Raw genomic sequence first — 15,920 nt, 5'->3', positions numbered from 1 at the left:
AACCAGCATGTCATTCTTTACGTAGACGACATCAGCCTGGCACCATCTATGACTAATAGGATAGATCTTGCCTACTGGGAGAAATCCGAGCCAGGACAATACTTGGGGCATGATTGTTCTGCATGAAGGAAGATTTTGTCCTTGTTTACTTGAATTTTCTTAAAAAGGCTCAAGCCATCAATTTCAGTAAGCGTTTTCTTCACTTCCACCTAGATAATCTCAAGTTTCACGGACATATCTTTATAACCCATTTGGATCTCATGTATCGAGATAAGTGTATAACTATGCTTTTCTCATCTTGCTCAGGAGTTTGGATCTAACTCCTTTGTCCACACCCTTTCATTATTCATATTGTAAAATAGTCGCTTTGGTCTATGTAGTTTGAGGATTGAAATGTGTGGGTATGCATGATGTAAAATGGCCAAGTGCTCATCAATCTGCCTTCAATATGAAAGACAGGCATGTAGGATAATCAACATGGGTGCATATATCTTCTATAGTGTAGCAAATTTGTATATTCACATTTCTTGTGCCACTCTACAAAGGCGTCTATTACATATTGAGGATTCTTGTAACTGCTACCACTGAAAATGTGAATGCTACATACATCTTCAATAGTGTAGCAAATTTGTGTATTAACATTTCTAGTGGCACTCTACAAAGGCTTCTAGTACATATTGAGGCTTCTTGGGGAGTAACTGCTTCCACTGAAAATGCGAATGCTACAAATGCTGCTGTGGAGGAAATTTTTAATTATTCCTGGCAAGAACCTGTTCAAAAGTGATCCAAAACAGGCTGAGGGTTCTCACATCATCATTCTTCCTGATTTACAGAGATAAAAACAGTAAAATGTTTAATGCATCAATTTTTATCTACCTGGACTAATTTATTATTTTGCTTGATTTCTTGCATCTCTACTGATTAACTTGTAAATGTGGTGTGCAAAACACATTTTAGAGGTTGTCTTCATAGAATGTAAATGGGACCAAGACTTCATTTCTGAATTACCTCACAGGCATTGTACAACACTGCTGAAATTTGAATTTATTAATGACTTGGCAAGTTTAACCATCCTTCATGGACTTGCAAGTTGGCAGCGATATATCTTCAGAGTAACAATTGAATGAAACTTATGTAAAATGATTTGATTTAGTGATGCTTCTGTTGTAGGACTGATTATTTTAGTAGGTTGATCTTGTATGTACAGGTTAAAATTTTTCCTTGGAGAATCAAATTATCAAGTTTGTTGAACACAAATAATATGCAAAATCCTATTTGATTCTTACACAGTGGGTAGGCTTAGAAACAGGAAGATAATAAGGAACTTCATGTCTCACTGCAATCATAATGTAGAGGGGAATACTCATGTCTGGGATGGGTTATTAACTTATTACAATTATGCTAGTTTTATTAGTTAAAATTCTGTTGAATTTTTCATGGGACTGAAACAAATACAATTTAGCAAGGTAGCATGCTATGCAGTGGATTTAGGGAGAAATTGGCTTGGAAGGAAACTTGAATTTATACAAACAGAACGAAAGGAATTCTATAGCACCTTGAAACTCCTGCAGCATCAAACTTGTATTAACCAGTTCTTTGTTATTAATTGATAATAGATAATGTGAGGATAATTACTTTATTTGGGTTTGTACAGGGTGGGTTTATCATAGAAGATATTTTTCTGGCACATTTTCTGACTGAATAACATTTTGTCTCCCAGGTCAAACTTTCAGGCTCTATTAGCAGCCAGTATCTGACAGCTATGCTCATGACAGCTGCTCTGGCTCTTGATGACGTGGAAATTGAAATAGTTGACAAACTAGTATCTATTCCCTATGTTGATATGACACTGAAACTAATGGAGCGGTTTGGTGTAAAAGTAGATCGCCACAATGGTTGGGAGCGCTTCTCTATAAAAGGTGGCCAAGTTTACAAGTAAGTTTTAACATGACTTGTGTACCAATTGAATCATTTCATGGTACTCATTGTTTTGATGGCCTTTTTGTTAGATGATAGTTAATATTTAGGCAATCAGAGCTACTGACTTGTGGAGGTTTCAATACCTTTCAATACACTAGTGGTTTGCAATATTGTGGTGGTGAACTCACATATATCATGCAGGGAAAAATTTTAGTATGTTGCACAAAACATTCTCTTTTTCATACAGTAATACAAATGTTGCTTTATATCAACCAGGTCACAAGGAAAGGTATATGTGGAAGGTGATGCTTCAAGTGCTAGTTACTTCCTTGCAGGTGCTGCTATTACTGGTGGTACAGTTACTGTAGAAGGCTGTGGCACAAGCAGCCTGCAGGTAGACCTTAGTGCTATATTGTTGGAAATATTGAAGAATTAATTATTCACGAGTGTATTAATTATATTGTAAAGATTACTTAATGATGAATTTGTTGTTTGTATGTTATAAATCACAGGGAGATGTAAAATTTGCTGAAGTACTTGAGAAAATGGGAGCAAAAGTCACATGGACTGAAAATAGCGTGACTGTAACTGGTCCACCACTTGAGGTGTCAAAGGGAAAACGTTTGCATGGTATTGATGTTAACATGAATAAAATGCCAGATGTTGCAATGACTCTGGCTGTGGTTGCCCTTTTTGCTGACGGTCCGACAGCCATAAGGGATGGTGAGTTCCATTGATTACATTGAGCTGCGAGCATAATAATAGTTGGTGGAAAGTTTTCAGTTTTTGGTTTGTTTGTTTTGTTTTGAATAAAATGTTAACTATTTATGAAAACAAGTAATGTACATATTGGGCATTTTATACAACGAAAAGTGGGTTGCTAAGCAGCCACCACCAGCTATATCAAAATTGGAAAAGCCCCACAATTAATTCCATTCACAAACATACTAAAAATCAAAACTGCCACTTGCGCATACAGTAAAGCTAAAAGTAGTCCAGGTGACAGGAAGTTATAAATAACAATAAACTCTAGCCTTCTTGCATAAATAAGGAAAAGAACAAATATCTGCAATCATAACTTTGACAACCGATGGGATGAGACCTGCTTCAGATGGGGGTTCATCAATGTCCTTAGGGGAGGGCCCCTGGCCATGTTGGCTGGCTCCAGATCTGGTATTGCAAACCCCAAGCTCTCATTTCCCTGCTTAGGCTCCTCTGGAGGCTTCTCTATTGCAGAAATGGCAAGGGTGAGCTGCAGCAACTTCTCTTTCCAGTGCTACAGTGGCAGAGGCCAACTTGGGCATCATTCCCCTACTGTTGAACAACCTAGCATGCTGTGTCATGGCAGACCATCAGAACTCTAGGAATGCCTGGAATGGGCCAAATGTGCTGGATAGTCAATGGATGGCTCCCTGTTCATAGTGCATGTTGAAAATGGTAGAAAAAAGGGTTTCTTTGACTTGTGCCTTAGTCAAAGAGACCACAACAGGTTTTCCTTAGCATGCACAAGTTCCTATAAGTTAGGAGCTAATTTCTAAAATTTAGAACGGGTTCCTAAAATTTAGGGCGAATTCCTAAATGTTAGGACATGTGCATGAAGCAGTTTGACTTATGCAGTTGTAGAAGGCTCAATTGTTGTCCTCTAGTGAGTTATTTTGGGTAAAGGTCGAGTTGATTGAGTCAGACTCCTAAATTATACGAAGGACGAGTTAACACAACCAGTGAGCTTCTGTTAACTAGTCAATCAACAGTTCGACTTTACTGAAATAGAACTTGCCAGTAATAGCCTAATCAAAAAGCTTATAAGGAGGAGCGAAGGAACAATTGTATTCATTCTTGTATGCACCAGTTTTGTGTGTAAGCTTGTAAGCGAGCGTGACAAGGAGGCTTGTGCGAGTTGGTAGAAGGCAGATTTCCCTTTTGCTGATGTGTTAGAATTTTGGAGCTAAAGGAGCAGCTCTTGCGCAAGGAATTAGGGACTTGGTTCCTTGGGTTTGCGCTAGGAATTTGGAGCAGAGGAAGAGAAAGGAAAGAGGGCAGCGTGGTCTGCATTCTTGCAAGGGTTTCATGCTTAGGATAAGCAGGGAGAAGGGTGTATTCTCCAAGTGAAACAGTTGTATTTGTAAGAGATCTATTGCTCTGTTTGTATCTATAAACAAGCAGATGGTTTTCCGAGTTGGGTTCCCTATTAAAATTCTGTGTTTTCAATTGTGTGATTGTGTTTATTTCTGTTCCTGTTGAACTGCAAATATTAGTAGAAAACTTCTGTGTTTATATGAAAAGAAAATGTTTTTTCAGACTGTTCACATTAGCAGATCAGAATTTCGTGGATTTTATATATGGTATCAGAGCTTGAAACAGATTTAAGATCACCTAAGTGCAATTCGTCGTAAGAGGAAAAACATCTGATTAGGCCGCAGACCTTGAAGCTCAGTGAAGAGGAGACTTGTTTGGGGCTACTTCTTGTGATTGTTTGGGCAGATTCAAGGAGAGGAACAGGCTGAGATCTAGAAGAAGTTTTGGGACTGTTTGTGCGAGTTTTTAGTGGCAAATTTCTCCATGAATTTGGGCCGCAGTTCTCTGTGATTGCTACAGGTGGCCAAAACTTCAGTTGTGAGCTGGACGAAGGAGTTTATCCTTGTTCTAGGCCGAGTACATCACAAGGATTGCAGAAGAGAGGAAGCCACAGTGATTGTGAGGTGATTTGGCCACAGAAATAGGGCTGTAGCAGCTGCTACGGCAGCCCTAACCATGGCCGAGTTCCACAGAAGTAAAGCACAGGTCCGAGAAGGAGATAGCAGAGATATGTTGCTCTTCTTATGTTGAATCTTGATGTTTGCCAGTGGATAGATAGTTCAGTTTGAACAGAAGTTGAAGGGCATCTTGAAGGTCTGTTGGAGGGCAGCAGTAAGGTGTCTTTGCAGCCCTAGATTAGTTGTTGTAAAGGACATTGACAGCAGTAAGAAGGGTTGACTTGAAGTGGCCTAGTGGTTGATCCCTTGAAGGAAGAAGTGGCAGCCTAAGTGGGCTAGTGAATCAGGCCCTAAATACAGCCTCTTGTGAAGGACTACAAAACTGTTAGTGGGCAGGTGTTGGTGCGCTTTCTAAGTAGCCAGAATGACACACGCTGGAGTAGGATTGAGAGAGTTGGATAGACTTGATGGTGCCTCAAATTTTGGTGTTTGGAAAGTCCGGATAATGTTCTTGTTGGACGAGTTTGGACTGAAGGATTATGCAGAGAAAGGTGTTGCAGAACCTTCAGATCCAGATGAGTTACGACTGTTCCAAAGGCAGATGGCCAAGACCAAGAGGATGATCCTAGATGACCTACGGGATCATGTAGTCCCTCATGTTGCAGGTAAAGATACAACTAAGGAGATGTGGGATGCCTTAGTCAAGCTCTATCAAGACCCTTCCGAGAACCGAAAGATGATTCTCAAAGAGAAGTTGAGGACAATCAAGATGCTGAAGGGTGAGACTGTAACTTCCTATCTCACTAGGATTCAAGGAGTCCGAGATGAGCTAGTAGTTGTAGGAGAGAAGCCAGTGGATGGAGAGCTAGTATGAGTTGCTATAAATGGGTTTACCAAGGAGTGGGCTACTTTTGTTCAAGGGATTATTGGACGAGATAAGTTGCCGGATTGGGAATGCTTGTGGAGTGACTTCACTCAGGAGGAGCTAAGGCTCAGTCTAGTTGAGGCTTCTAGCAATAGTGGCAAGGGTGCCAAGGTTGAGAAGGAAGAGGAGAACCTTGCCCTGGCAAACAAGAGTGGCAAGGCCAAGGAGAGGCCGAGTCTAGTCAGAAGGGCAAGAAGAAGGATCTAAGTAAGATCAAGCGCTTCCATTGCCATGAGTTTGGACACTATGCTAGTAAGTGCCCCGATAAGAAGAAGGGGGCTCGGAAGGATCATGTTGCTGCATCAACAGAGGTAGATGCATTTTCTACCCGGTGCGAAAAATATTTCTCATTGATTGCTTGCATGGCAAGCTCAACAAATAGCAGTATGTGGTATATTGATTTAGGAGCTTCCTTCCATATGATCGGGAACAATAAGAGTTTCAACCACTTGAAGGAGAAGGACATAAGGTTTCAGATTGAGCTAGGAAATGATGGTTAGTATGCAGCTAGAGGAGTTGGTACTATTAGCTTTCAGAGGAGTCAGGAAATCCTCTTCATCTTAGAGATGTTCTTTATGTTCTAGGATTGAAATAGAATCTTGTTTCGGTAGCTACCCTTGAGGACAAGCGATACGATATCATCTTCAACAAAGGTAAGGCATACCTCCAACACTTAGCTTCTGGCTGTTAGAAGCAGATAGGTGTGAGGGTGAAGAATCTGTACAAGTTGCAGGTAGAGACAGGTGCAGCCTTGAGTAACAAGGCATGGAGTGCTCAAAGTAGAGAAGTGGTGGTTGAGCGATAGCAAGATAGAGCTCTCAAGATGGAGCCTCAGCCAGTGTCTCAGTTTCAGTCGATTCTAGTTGGTACTTGGGCTGACCAGCACGATGGTGAGGACCATAGCCTAGGGCGAGTGGAGGTAGCCACTCATTCGGTGGCTCCCAATATAGGGAGAGTTCGAGCCAAGCGGGCAAAGGATTTGGTTAACGAATATTAAAAGAGGAGTTGAGTCTCCCAACATCAAGAAGCATACACAAAGGTACACAGGGTACATGGCACTTATGACTAAAGTGGTGGACTTGCAGAGCATGGTGGGAAAGAACAGTTCTTCAAAGCAGGTTCTGCAGAAGAAAGCAGGGACGTCTTCTAGTGCAGAGAGAGCAGCTGTAGGTTGCAACAACAAAGAACGTGGTAATGTTGGAAACATATCCAAGTGGACAAGGTTCTTCCAGAAACACCTTCCTCGCTAAGATGGATTGTTGAAAATGGTAGTGAGAAAGGGTTTCTTTGACTTGTGCCTTAGTCAAAGAGACCACAACGGGTGTTCCTTAGCATGCACAAGTTCCTATAAGTTAGGAATTAGTTCCTATAAGTTAGGAGCTAATTCCTAAAATTTAGGACGAGTTCCTAAAATTTGGGGCAAATTTCTAAAAGTTAGGACATGTGCATGAAGCAGTTTGACTTATGCAGTTATAGAAGCCTCAATTGTTGTCTTCTAGTGTGAGTTATTTTGGGTAAAGGTTGAGTTGATTGAGCCAGACTCCTAAATTATACGAAGAACGAGTTAACACAACCAATGAGCTTTTGTTAACTAGTCAATCAACAATTCGACTCTCCTCATATAGATCCTGCCAGTAATAGCCTAATTGAAAATCTTATAAGGAGGAGCGAAGGCACAATTCTATTCATTCTTGTATGCACCAATTTTGTTTGTAAGCTTGTAAGTGAGCATGACATGAAGGAGGCTTGTGCGAGTTTGTAGAAGGCAGATTTCTCTTTTGCTGCTGCGTTAGCATTTAGGAACTAAAGGAACAACTCTTGTGCAAGGAATTAGGGACTTGGTTCCTTGGGTTTGTGCTAGAAATTCGGAGTAGAGGAAGAGCAAGGGAAGAGGGCAGCGTGGTCAGCATTCTTGCAAGGGTTTCATGCTTAGGATAAGCAGAGAGAAGGGTGTATTCTCCAAGTGAAACAATTGTATTTGTAAGAGATCTGTTGCTCAGTTTCTATCAATAAACAAGAAGATGGTTTTCTCAGTTGGGTTTCCTATTAAAATTCTGTGTTTTCAATTGTGTGATTGAGTTTATTTCTGTTCCTATTCTGCTGCAAATATTAGTAGAGAAATTCTTTGTTTATATGAAAAGAAAGTGTTTTTCATATAGTTCATATTAGCAGATCAGAATTTTGTGGATTTTCTACAGCGCAGGGGCACCCCAAACACTCCAGAAGTTCTTGCAGGTGTGGCTGCATCCATCCAGACCTTATAAAGCTGCACAATAATCTGTGTATATAGATTGGCACAAATTAGAGAACTGTCATACCAAGAGAATTTTTTAACAAGAAGTGCATTATTAAACATGAAATTATTCCGTTTCTTCAAAATGATTAGAAACCCATCTATACCGATTAGTGGCCATTTTGTGTGGAAGTCAACAGCTGAGGGGAGCTTATCTTGAGGAGAATAGTCTGTTAAGATATGGAAGCAGGCAGGAGCTGGCCTTAGAATTCAGTGACCTAGTTCCAAGCATACTTGGCATTTATATATTATACAGTACTGAAAAAGGTGTTTGAAGTTTGAGGCCTTTGAGTTTCCAGCGAAGTGAATGTTTAGGTCAAGGAATGCCAATGTGAGTTGACCTGTTGCCAAGAGCCAAACCTCCAAGAATGAGGGACCAAGCAAAAATGGCATTTTTGGCACAAACAAAGGTTTCCAGGCCCTACACAGTCTAAAGTGCCAAGTTGTTCACTTACATTTTAGATGCAGATGTGTCAGAAGTACTTGATTTGCCCAATTGCTATTTATAGATATGTTGGCTCAAAAGGAAATATTCCATTGGAGCTTTCCCACTTGTCACACATGGATCTCCTTGTATCTCTACCTTAGGCAATAGGTTAGGTTTTATTTTATAACTATGCATATGAAACTTTTCCCTGTTCCTTGAGCATTATATGACATGTCCTTTTGTACTTTATGCTTTTCCCTACATGATCAAAATATAACTGTTCTAATAATGGGGCCTTTGCACTTGGTCTCCCAACTATTTGAATACGTCAAGAGAAGACATTAATATTTACATGACCAATATTGTATATTGGGGGTGCCAAACTCACATAACAGCACACGATATATTCTTCGGCATGGGAGTAAGCAGCCAAAGGGGGTTATGAAAATCATTTTGAATTTGTGGGGTGGAAATTTTTCTTTACTCAGCACAAAATGTCGAGAAGAAAAGGAGAAGAAAGTACTTATAAATAGTAAATATTATCAAGATACAAGGCTGAAAAGACATCTAATACATTGCATGAAGAAGCCACAAAGTACCAACAAACTTCAAGAGTTAGATAGAAGCATAGTCAAGTTTTATTCTGCATTAGCCAAAAGTTTGATTGCACCATGGAGACAAAGTATAGAACTGGTCCAATGATGATCCCTGCATAAAGTATAGAAGCTAGAATAGAAGAGGAGAGAAGAGGTGAAGAGAGAATGTTGCTGCTACTGAAGAAGAAAATCTGCCAAACCAAAGTGACCTCCTCCTTTTATCAAATATTGTGTTTGAATTGGTCATGCAAATAATCCTTCTCCAACCCTTGCGTATTGATCAGTTTGATTTGAGAAGAGTTATGATCACTCATTGAATGAGTGGAGTGTCCATGCACTTAAATCTTCCTCCTTCACGAGCTTTGATCCACTAGAGATGCACAATAATAAGATAAGAAGAATAGCTAGGTGCTTTAGATCTCTTGGAGTCCTTTCCATGCACTTTAGTTAACTGGTATAAAACTAGGATGATGTGGCCATGCACATGGCCGAGGCGGAGATACTCTGAGTCTAACTTATGACGAACTGTGTTAAGTGTCCTTTCTCCAGTCAACTAACTGTTGAGAAATCTAGGGCATCATATAGATTAGGTTCTTTAGGTAGAAGACTTTGATATTTTCTTGTGATTGTTCTTTTCTTATTATTAGTTCTTCTTTTAATTTGTTATGTTCCTTTCATCAAGACAAATGCCAAACAATGAAGCTCACAAGAAGGGACACAAGATGTAGGCAATCAGCCAGGGCAAAACCCCTCCAAGGGGAAAACCCAGTCCAACTCTTCCACTAGTAGAGTCAAATCAAGATGAGACGATCCAAGACCTTTTAGACCTAGACACAAACCTCCTCCAATCACCAAATCTCAGTCCTTCCTTCCAACAGATGATCCCTCCCAAAGTCTCCAAGTGTCAGCTTCTCAGTTGCAGTGTCAATCTAGAATTTCGGCCCCCTAGCTACAAATTTTTGGCCCCCAGCTTCAGAATTTTGGACCTACAGTAAGTTCAGAAATTTTGGCCCCAACTTCAGCCCATAATCTTCGCACATGTGAGAGAGATGCTCGAGAACTCGATTTTAGTCTTCCCAACTACTTCCTTCTCCTGCAACTTCGCTCTTCTTTTCTGCCTCATTCTCTGGTAGATCAAACTTGTTGAGTGTGTGCTTCAAATGAGTCGAGCTGCCTCTATATATAGCCTTTATGTTGGGTCAAATAGCCTTAATCCAGGCCGACTTCATGAGGACAAGGCCAACTTGGTGTGGAGGTGACAAATGACTCTTTTGAGTCTTGACTAAAAAATAATTCTATTTACATGATACAAAAGCCCAAGAAGGGTCTAATAAAAATGATAATGACTCTATTGACTCAAGGCAAAACCTATAAGCTTTCAATGGTGGCTTTGACCTAAAAATCATTGACCCAACCATGAAACCCATCCTTTAATAAGTCAATTTCTTTTATAATAAAATTTCTTTTTCTTCCTTCTCATCAAATACAATTATGAAGTTCGACACTAGTTACATTCTTCAACACTAACAAGGTGTCATAACATCATTGATGCATGCCTATAGTTAAATTGAACTACCTTGTAGACTCCACGCATGCATGCAATCTAATTAACTCCAAAAAGGTGCCAACTCACTCCTAAATCCATGCATGTGCCTTAGTGGTCTTCAGTAAATTAATGCAAGCACTCTAGTTAACTCCAAGACTCTCCCAGTCCTATCCATGTGCACTAATCCACATGCATGTACCTTGATGTTTCCACTTCCACCTTTAGGAGCTTCCTTGTCACTCCAAGTACTCGCCATATGTAAACACCAGATCGCATGTTGTAAAATTTTCTAGTTACCCAACAGGTGCTATTAACCTAGTTTATTATTTCTATTAATTATACACAACACATTTCAATCTTTAGTTGAAAGTAATAAATAAAAACATGAACAACGCCATTCACTAAATTAAAATTGTTAAAATTTGACAGCTCAGGGATGAATTTCTCCTAGAAGAAATCATATCTTTCAGTTCTATTTGAACCACCTATAATAAAATTTCATTTCTAGCAATTCTAATATGAATTTACAAAAATAGTAAGTCACATCTCAATTTGGAAGTGACTTTCCAAAAATAGAAAGTCATGTCTAAATGATCAAGGATGATCTCGACATATGGAATCCACTTTAAAATAAAATCAATCATGATTATACAAGTCAAGAATTAATATTTTAATCCTTACTAGTATGATTAATATTATTATGATACTATTATTTATAAAATAGTCCAAAGTCATTCGCCTTTAATGGATTAATATAAAACAAATTTTCTGATGGAATAAGTAAATTAAATTGAGAATCTCTTACTTGGAAAATCGAACCTCTCTCTTGGAATAAAATAGTAACTCCACACTTAAGAGAATGTAACTCTCCCTTACTAATTCAATGTATGGCAAAAATGTAACTCCTCATTAAATGCACTTGTAACACCCCCATTCAATTCGATTTGTAACTCTCAGCAAATATTTTCTCATGTCTAAGTGTAAATCTATCTCCCTAATTCGAATTGTAACTCCTCAATACATGTGTACCTCTCTCTCTATTCTTGGGATGAGTTACTCTTCTCGTCAAGTAACTCCTCCCTCATGGAATTCAATTCTCCTATTGTTGGCTTAAGACATGATTTCATTTTGTAACTCCACTCCTTTTTCATTTATTTAAGCAAGGGCAAGTGAGAGTTGAGAGTAACATGTTCATTGTGAAGAAGGAGAGCTAGTGTTGAGTGTGTGCAAGAGAAGTGTGAGAGCAAGTGAAGAGTAAGAGTAACGGAAGAGTTGGAGTAAGTGTGAAGGACAAGATCTGATCAAGAGAAGGAGATCTTCAAGCAAAGAGCAAGAGCACTTTAGCTGCAAATTGATTAGGCATTGATGACTTTATTCATTCTTATTCTTATTCTCTCCCTCTCTCTGTACTCTGTTGAACAATTGAAGAAATCTAATCGAAGAAGAATCAGTTGGGTTTCCCCTTGTGGGTTTTGCCCTGGTCATTGGACCTAACTCTCTGTGTCTTATATTTGTGCTTGAATGTTTTCATATGATTCATAAGTTTATGTTCTATCTACAATTGTTGATTTGAAAAGTTTTTAAGAATAAATCTGCATTCAAAATAATTGCAACAACATATAAAATTCAGTTTTCTGCAAAGTACATTCAATTTTCTGCAAAGTACATTCAGTTCTATTCTATTTTATGCAAAGTACATTCAATTTGCTGCATAGAACTTTCAAGTTTCTGCAAAGAATTTTTTAAATTTCTGTATTGAACTTTCAAATTTTAACAAAAATTGTAGTGGAAAATGCGAGAAACCAATCACACAATTAACACAAGTATTTTTGGACAAATGTCCTTGGTAAAACTCAAATGTGGGGAAAACTAGTTTTCAGTCGGAGGGTTTATATTATTATCTTCAGCAAAAACTGCTATTGAGAAAATACAACAACCACTTGCCTCTCACTGGCAAAGGTATGACAAAATCGACTAGGGAAATAACCCTTCAGCCCCTTTCCTGCAATGCGCACTACCTCCAACAAATCGCACTAGCACTCTGGGAATTTGCATTGGCTCTCTGGTAAACTTGCACTGCTCACACGTTTGGCTTTCTGAAGCTTGATCTGCCTTCCTAGAAACTCGATATGTCTTCCGGGCACACCTCCTCTAGCAAACTTGCACTTGCTCCATAAAATTAACTCGGCCTTCTGCAAAAAATAAATTGATAGCAAAACCTCCCTTTGAAACTCAAAAGCTGGAAGCCTTTAGGATGAAGAATAACTCTAGAAAATCTCTTCCCAATCATTATTGCCGAAACTCTCCTAGTGTTTTACTGAAAACTCACCCAACTCCGAATGATCTCTGTGATCTGATCTATCCCCACTGCGACCCATCGATCTCCATTTATAATCTCTCATTCACAAATAAATAGCCACAATTAGAAGTTAACTTGATGCAATTGATGGCTAAAGATCATCTTAGAAACTTTCCACAAGCTTCTAGAGGCAAATTGATCTTATCCCGATTCTAATATCAATTAATTGTCCACTTCCCTGAAGTTTTAACTTAGGAAATATTTTAAAAAATCACTAATTGACATAATTAAGATGTTTTCCCTAGGTGAAACTTAGGAAAAATTTCATCGGCTTGGAGATAATTAATTCTTCTATATTCCTAGCCTGAATGACACCTCCCAAGGCTAGAACACCTGTCCGAGCTACAATATTTAACAGGTGCCTTGCTATAAATAGACATACTAAAAATAGCAGCATACCCTAAAAAATAGGAAAAAAATAGAAATGTCCAGAACTTCTAAGGGAACCCTGACAAACATGGCAGGCCTAGATATAACCATTATTAAAAATAGAAAATCCTCACATGTCCATGAAACTATACTCATCAAACTCTATTTTCAGCAAGGAGTCCAAATATGTGATCAGAACTGACATGCGAACCCCTATACTAAAACTGTTAGTGATAGAAAGTGTCATGCATGTCATCTGGAAAAGTCTCATTGGAGTCAGGAGCTCTCAAGGACTCCAGATATACCATCCTCTGTCAAGTGGGCCTCCAAACCCCGTCTCCTAAAATATAAGAGTACTGCCAAAAATAGTAACTTAAATCTGTGGAATATCCATCTCTGAATTAGGATCACATCACTGAAACAATCCTACCTCTGAACTCTGTGTGAATCAACCTCTGACCCATGAGAATGGTCTCTGGAATCATACTCTGGAGTCTGAACACCAGCATCATGAGGTATGCTGGCCATTAACCCTCCAGTTTGTGACGGAGCAAATCTGAGGGTTAAGAGGTATTACAGGGACACACCCTTGGCATCCCCTGCACTTTGAAGATATCCCCTGTCAAAAGAGGGGATCTTGTAATGTCACAAGGGATTAAAACATTCAAAAGGGCTTTATTGTGTTTTTACTAATTTTTAAAATTAAACATAAAATGTATTATACAATAACAATTGCAACAGTACATCAAATTGAAAAGGAAATTACTGTGGATACCACAAACTTTTCACAAGAATACACATTACAAATCTAATCTGAGTGGTCCAGACAACAAAATGCATCGATGGACAAATGCATTATGGACTCATGTATGGAGTACTTACCAGAATTTCATTTCATCTGACCACTAAAGACTTGGGCTAGAAACAAAGGTTGGCATGTTTTCGTTTTTGATCTTTAGCTTTTCCTGCAGTGCTTCTTTCTGATGTTTACAGTGGTATAGGACTTCTCGCCAACATGCTGTCACAAATGAAATTTAAATCTGCAGTTTGTAGAATAAAATCTATAAATCCACTTCATGTCTAGGATGATATCTTATATGGAACTGAGGGAAAGAACGAATCACATCAGATTTTACCCATCAAATAGCAGGAGACCTACTAATTCACTATAGTCTATAATATCCATACTAGCCAAAGTGGAAGACTGGTATTTACATGGATGGCTGAGCCTTACTCATATGAAGCATTGTTGTATCCTTCTAAGTTTTGTTAAAAAAACTGAAGAACCAGTGCATAAAGTGGCATATTCTTCAGTTTATGGTTTCTGTCCATGTACTTTAAAGGTTACACAGCATACACTAGTCAATGGGGCAAACTATTTGTCAACCTTTTGTTAATTAATGCCCATCACCTTACTAGTCACCAGTATATCTTTGATTACTTGTTCATTTATTTATTTTTTATGAATGTGTTTTCAGTGTGTGTGCGCACGCGCATGAGAGAGAAAGAGGGGATGCAATCCCCTGAAATTTGCGTGGGTTACTAGCCCTACATGCAACTTGTTTCCCTGCTATGTTGGAAACAACTCAAATATGAGGAAGCATGGGGAAGCTGTCCAAATAAGTTTGTCTTCAATATCTCATCATGGAGACTAACTTGCATTTAGAATATTCATCCAAAGTGTTGGTGTTTGACTGTTGGTTCTGAAGTGTTGCTAGTGCTTGATGTGTCTATCAGTTTGCCGTTTAGTGGTTTTGCTTTCTCACCAATAATGTAAATAGTTATTGAGAGAAGTGGAACTTTTGATTAATGCAGCAGATAATTCTCCCTTGTTTCTATGCAGTTGCAAACTGGAGAGTTAAGGAGACAGAGCGCATGTTGGCCATCTGTACGGAACTAAGGAAGGTTAGTTGTTTATATGTACAAAATGATGAAATCTTTTATGCTTTTCTTTTCACCATTAATCAAATATTCCTTCTAGTACACTGATTGTAGTTGCCCTTTTGAATTGCTAGCTGGGAGCAACTGTAGAGGAGGGACCTGACTATTGCATAATCACCCCTCCGGAGAAGTTGAAACGGACATCAATTGATACATATGATGATCACAGAATGGCCATGGCGTTTTCCCTGGCAGCTTGTGGAGATGTTCCAGTTACCATAAATGATCCTAGCTGTACACGGAAGACTTTCCCAGATTATTTTGATGTTTTTGGGAGGGTGTCAGGTCTTTAAAATGATAAGGATGTTTAATATTTGAGTATTTGCTAGAAACATACAGAATATTTTGGGGTTTAATAATTTTAGGCTGTACAGAATCAGGAAGAGTTGGGGTTGCCTTGTGTTCGGTTGATTAACATGAAAATCCTCCAATACAAATAAGTTCTGTCCTCTGAAGTGGAAACATTTTCTTTGGAATTCTGGAGGAAACCAACCTAATTTATCCTCCGAGATTAAGGAAATTTCAGTAATTTTAAAAATTTCTTCTGAATAGAGAGTATACCTGTGATTTAGAAATAATGAACTGCATCAATAACTTATATAATTTAATAAGCACGTTGTGAATTGCCTCAACTATCTGCTGGTTTCTTAGCTTTGCAAGTTTTCAGATACCTATATTTTAGGAGTATTTACATTAACTCTCAGCCTCTAGAACTTTGTTTTCTTTATGAAATTGTCATTTTCGTTGGAGATTATTAAGCATTTCATCTCCCCTTATATAATTGCCCCATTAACGACTGGAGTTTAGTGAAGATGATTTTGATGGGATTGAATTCCATGCCATAGTCATAG

General features: G+C 38.7%; 1 protein-coding gene across 1 annotated transcript in view; it reads left to right on the top strand.

Moving 5' to 3' along the window:
- Positions 1 to 15,701, top strand: part of LOC149187200 (3-phosphoshikimate 1-carboxyvinyltransferase 2-like) — a 35,196-nt gene extending 19,495 nt beyond the window's left edge. The window contains exons 4-8 of the mRNA XM_089411310.1: positions 1,721 to 1,935; positions 2,197 to 2,314; positions 2,433 to 2,643; positions 14,972 to 15,033; positions 15,144 to 15,701. Coding sequence (XP_089267436.1) covers positions 1,721 to 1,935; positions 2,197 to 2,314; positions 2,433 to 2,643; positions 14,972 to 15,033; positions 15,144 to 15,362 — 825 coding nt within the window. The 3' untranslated portion in view covers positions 15,363 to 15,701. The remainder of the gene's footprint in view (positions 1 to 1,720; positions 1,936 to 2,196; positions 2,315 to 2,432; positions 2,644 to 14,971; positions 15,034 to 15,143) is intronic.
- The last annotated feature ends 219 nt before the right edge of the window (positions 15,702 to 15,920 follow it).

The sequence above is a fragment of the Pinus tabuliformis genome, chromosome 3_1 (genome assembly GCF_031772625.1).
Source record: "Pinus tabuliformis cultivar Carrire ecotype Pingquan chromosome 3_1, CPIR1, whole genome shotgun sequence".
NCBI lineage: Eukaryota > Viridiplantae > Streptophyta > Pinopsida > Pinales > Pinaceae > Pinus > Pinus tabuliformis.
This window is presented reverse-complemented; position numbering and strand designations above follow the sequence as displayed.